The sequence below is a fragment of the Montipora capricornis genome, chromosome 10 (genome assembly GCF_036669925.1).
Source record: "Montipora capricornis isolate CH-2021 chromosome 10, ASM3666992v2, whole genome shotgun sequence".
Classification (NCBI taxonomy): Eukaryota; Metazoa; Cnidaria; class Anthozoa; order Scleractinia; family Acroporidae; genus Montipora; species Montipora capricornis.
This window is the reverse complement of record NC_090892.1, coordinates 53067828-53072827: the sequence shown is the minus strand read 5'-3', so window position 1 is coordinate 53072827 and position 5000 is coordinate 53067828. Positions and strand designations below refer to the sequence as shown.

General features: G+C 37.1%; 1 protein-coding gene across 2 annotated transcripts in view; it reads right to left on the bottom strand.

The window, feature by feature from the left end:
• The window catches only part of LOC138022289 (protein disulfide-isomerase TMX3-like), a 22380-nt gene that overhangs the window by 12214 nt on the left and 5166 nt on the right, over positions 1 to 5000 (bottom strand). For both annotated transcript variants that reach the window (XM_068869391.1, XM_068869392.1), the window contains exons 4-6: positions 3094 to 3211; positions 1158 to 1203; positions 923 to 1003 (exon numbers count right to left, since the gene is read on the bottom strand). In XM_068869391.1, coding sequence (XP_068725492.1) covers positions 923 to 1003; positions 1158 to 1203; positions 3094 to 3211 — 245 coding nt within the window. The remainder of the gene's footprint in view (positions 1 to 922; positions 1004 to 1157; positions 1204 to 3093; positions 3212 to 5000) is intronic.

Sequence of the window (5000 nt, the reverse complement as noted above, 5' to 3'; positions counted from 1 at the left end):
ATTGACATTCACGAAAAAAATTTGATTTCGTTAGTAGCTAAAGTTGCTTCTACAGAACATACACTAACATAAAGTAATACACCAAACACTACATTTGCTTGATAAAAATGTTACAGTATATTTTATTCTACCAGGGCTAAAACGCTATTAAAGCGCTGTGCAGTGGAGGCAGAGAAGAGAGACCCTGGGAATGAGGTTGGAGTGGAGGCAGAGAAGAGAGACCCTGGGAATGAGGTTGGATTACATGAGCCATTGTGGACCTAATTTGCAGAGATCATAAATCATTGTGAAATTGTGAAGTTTATCAAGTGACAAATAAAGATTTCTCTGCGATGTCTTGATGTTGTCATTGCTTTTGTTAACACATGAACTGAAATTCAGTGCATTTGACGCTGCTTTACTGACACTTATCCTGGTGAATGAGACAGCCCAGCTAGTAAACCCAGATGACCGGCCAGGCTAATGTTAAAAATACATGTAGGGGCCCTTATTGTTATCACAAAATACAATTGCAAGTTACCCACTGACAGTCCAGTCACACACGTAGCAGCACACCAATAAAACGATACAATTATTGTTGCTTTAGTTTAACCCATTCACACCTCAAACGTCCTAGAACACCCCCATTGACGAGTAAAATTGTCTGGCATTAGACAGAGTAAAATCTAAGTGTCGCTCTCAGGGGTCAATGGGTTAACTCATTGACCCCTGAGAGTGAGACTTCATAGATTTTACTCTGTCTAACGCCAGACAATTTTACTCATCAATGGGGGGGCGTCCTAAGGCGTTTGAAGGGTGAATGGGTTAACCTAACATTTATTTCTATTGAAAGGTCTTACTGTAGTTCATAATGGTAAATCATATGGAATTTCATCAATTTATTGGAAACGAGCAAGTAGAAACACTGCTCTGCTTGCAATACCTGTTAGCTTTTTCTGCAAACTGGATGATGTCTTGCACTGTCCTATCTCCTTCATATGTAATGACCCGTTTTCCTTTAACACTGTAAGGTGAAATTAAGTAGCATTGAGCATAACTAAGAAAAATAAAATCTTGAAGCAACAGTCCTACAGCAAAAGAGGTAACTTTAAAGGAAAAGTAATTATCCTTTACCATCCTTTAACATAAGAAAATTAATGCATAAATACTGTACTCACAATTTTATTGTAGGAAATCCTCGGACACCAAAGTCTCTAGATACACCTAACATAAAAGCAATGACAATAACAATAAACAAACCAAAATGTTTAAAGCAACCAGTAGAGCTCCAAGTCAGGATTACCATTCAAGTTCCAAAACAGGTGACTCAACCTTTTGGTTGCCAGTTCCCAGTCGCTGAATTTGGCTACATTTCGTGACACAGCCCTTTTCCGGTGCATGTGCATCTTCATACAAATTCAAGCCCCTTAAGCATGACAATGCCGCAGAAAATGACTCTTTCCTTTTCTTTTCCAATTACAATGCCTAGTCTTGTTTAACGTGTTTGCCAGTTCAGTTACTGTAACAAATTAGTATAGGTTATCACATGATTTCAAGTGCAATTTGAAATAAATAAGCATGAGTAAATTTTTTCAAAGACGTCCAAAATTGCACCAGCCCGGAAGGGTGAGTGCAATTTGTAGTCTTCGAAAAGTGCTTATTAATTCCAAATTGTATGAGAAAAATCTTATTAATAATATACATGAAAAAATTTCAGATGGTTAAGTAGAAGAAACGCACACATATCACGCAATCAGGGAAAAATTGCACCATAAATTGCGCCATCCAGCTTGATTTGAAAACAAAAGATTTGATTGGTTCTGACCAAATCCTATTGCTTATTAGCCAATCATAATCCAGAATTTTGATGTGTAATTTGCACTAGTACTGGTATTACATTTTATGCACTGGTGTGTTACACTTTTTGCGCTGTGTTACATTTGAACTGCACTGATCTCAGCCAATCACAATCAAGTAATTTTTTCATGTATATTATTCATAAACTAAGTAAAGTTGCTTTTAAAAAAGTTACTGATGTTGCTGCGGCTTGAACAAAAGACACTATATACTCACCACTGAAAACTATGATTGTTGAAAACCCATATAGAGAACCTGTTTAGTATTATCAAACCTTAGCTCTCAGCTGATGGAGTCCAGGGCGACACTTTTGAGAGAGCTTCTTGTAAGTTTAGTTTTTGTACTAATTGGTATTTTTTAGCTTGAGGAAAATTCTTTGTAGATTGCTTAACCAGATCAATGGCACTGAAATGAGTAGTTTCCTCCTTCTTACTTTAATATGCAATGTGTACATGTATTTAGAATGACATCTATTGAAAATACCTTTGGTGTTTTATTCGACATGATGTGCCCCTGTGACCAAAAAAATCAGTTCTTATTTTTCTTTTCAAAGCTATGTTAACTGAACACTAAGCAAACAAAGTTTTAAGACTTGATTTAAAAAAGACACCACTTTATTTCAACTGGAATTTCGCTATTTAATTAACTCATTGACTCCCGGGGGTTCCCCATTGACGAGTAAAATCGTCTGGCATTAGACAGAGTAAAATACTAAGTATGCCTGGTTCAGGGTTTTACCGGTCTGCCATTAATAACTTGAAGGTCTTGAGAGAGCTGGATCAAGGAGAAAATGATGTCAAAGGCTCATTAGTTTCAGAATGCAATGCATGTTTACGCCACAGAATTAATATGCAGCACGGGAGTTTTGGGCTTTCCGACTTCTAAACTCATGTTTTGTATATAATATTATAATAAGCTGCATTCAAACACTGAAATTTTAAGCTAGTGAGCCTTTGATGTCACTTTTCCCTGGATCCAACCCTCTGAGGTCCAATCGGTCAGTTTTGAATATACATGTAAGTAACGGTACTGGCAGACCGTGAAAGCCAAAACTTACACTCAAAGTAAATGGCCTTTGGATAAAAATCAAAGCTCAAAATTTCGCCAATCAGGTGTCAAGCAAACACACTTTCAAAATCTGAAGAAAATAGGGAGTGATTTTTTTTAATCACAGGGGCACTTTAAACAATTTCAAGCAATAAACATCTTTTAAATAAGTAAATGCTCTTCAATTCATGTAAATATATCTCTCAGTACCTGAAAATCTAGTAGCATCTAGTTTTGCAACTCTGATGGGAGATCCATGAAGATGTCGGCCAACTTCCATCCAAACAGGCTCAAGTTTTTTGCAATATCCACACCATGGTGCATAAAACTAAAAAAAAGAAAGGAGTTTTTTGTAGATTAACCCATTGACTACAGATCTACTTATTCAGTAGGACTAAAACTGCTGGACAGGTTTAATGATGCTTTGTCTTGACCACCTAAGTTTTGATGTCCCTCGTGGAAGCAGAAAACTTAATTTACAATACCAACTGAAGGAAGAATCACATACATGTAATCCAAGCTGGTCTGATTTAAAGTAATGGCTTGCCAGCATTAAAACTCTTTCCGGATTCTAAATTTCAAAACGTTCCCATTAAGTTATTATTATTATTACTATTATTGTTATTATAATTATTATTAGTATACATACACAGGTGATTATACAAAATCGCACGCTCTCATTGGCTCGCTATCTCTGATTATCAGCCGATAATCACCACGAGGGACAAAATGGCTGCCAGTAGTCGTTTTGCCACTGTAAGTGAAGATGATTTCGCATCGAAATGTTTTTTTTCCTCTTTTTTGAAATAATCACCTGTGTATTTATACTAAAACAATAATATTATTCGCCTCAGGCTCAGTGATTATCGGTGAATATTCACCTCGACTTCGTCTCGGTGAATATTCACCGATAATCACTGAGCCTTTGGGGAATAATTGTTAATTATTATTATTTTTTAATTTATTTTATTATTTTTGTTTCAAATTCAAACAATATAGCCTATAATCGAGGGACCACCAAGAATTTTGTTGGCCCCTTTCACAACTTCGTTTTTATTCACTTTTCGGATTATTGTCTCACTGTCCATTAAAATTGTCTTTAATATCACTGTTCCTTGGAACATGTATTAACATAGTTAGCTTTTAATGCATAGCGTAAGGGACAACAGACGTATTGGCGTTTTTGAGGGGAACACTGCCTTGTGACTGGTTAGCCTATGCGACTTCCGGATTGCGTGATATAGAACAACCTCACTTATCTCCCCAGCACTACAAGCTGATTGGTAAACAACACGTACTGGACCGGACAAGAGTATTGGTTAGCGAGCAATGTACAAAGGCAAATGAGCCAACAAGCTTGGGGAAAGTCACTGCGCAGACTTAACCGCACCTCGCAGGAGTGACCCAATTTTAATGAAGGCAAAGCAATAAACCCAACCCATCTCCAAAGGGAGGGAGGGAGGGGAAAAAACTTTTTAAACAAATGCAAACAGCTAGTTGGTTTACTATAGAAGACAAACTGCCAAGTGAACCTTGGACGGCTAACTGAGGCTTTTATAGCTAGAGCCCGTCTATTAAAGTAGCCAGTTGTACAGCTTCTACTATGAGCAGGTAGGCATTACACATGCTCTTTAATATTTATGAATAAGGCCTTAACAGATTTGGCCAATGCAGGTGTACGTTATAAACTGAGATCTAGGAACAAAGTCTTTATTTACAACAAGACCATTGATTTTATTACCTTGAACGACCTACTACAATGAACACGAAGATAACTAACGCGACATGAATAGCCCCTTTTAGTATGGTCACGTTCCATTAACTGTATTTTACTGATGGGGCAGTAAAATCTCATTTATCACAAGAGGCACAACTCTGACTTTGAAACCAGGTCTTCGCTCTCTACGTTCAAATGCAAGCTGTCTGTAATTTGTTTTTTCCTCAATTCTCTTCTTTTTTTTTCTTGTGGGCACGCCATATCACATATCCAGATACTCATTTTTTTCTTTTTCTTCACGTATCAAATCTGGTCTTCTAGATGTTGTCGTCTTTCTCAAATTAAACTCGAAGTCCCACACCAGCTTTGCTTGAGAATTCTCCGAAACATGTCCCCTTGT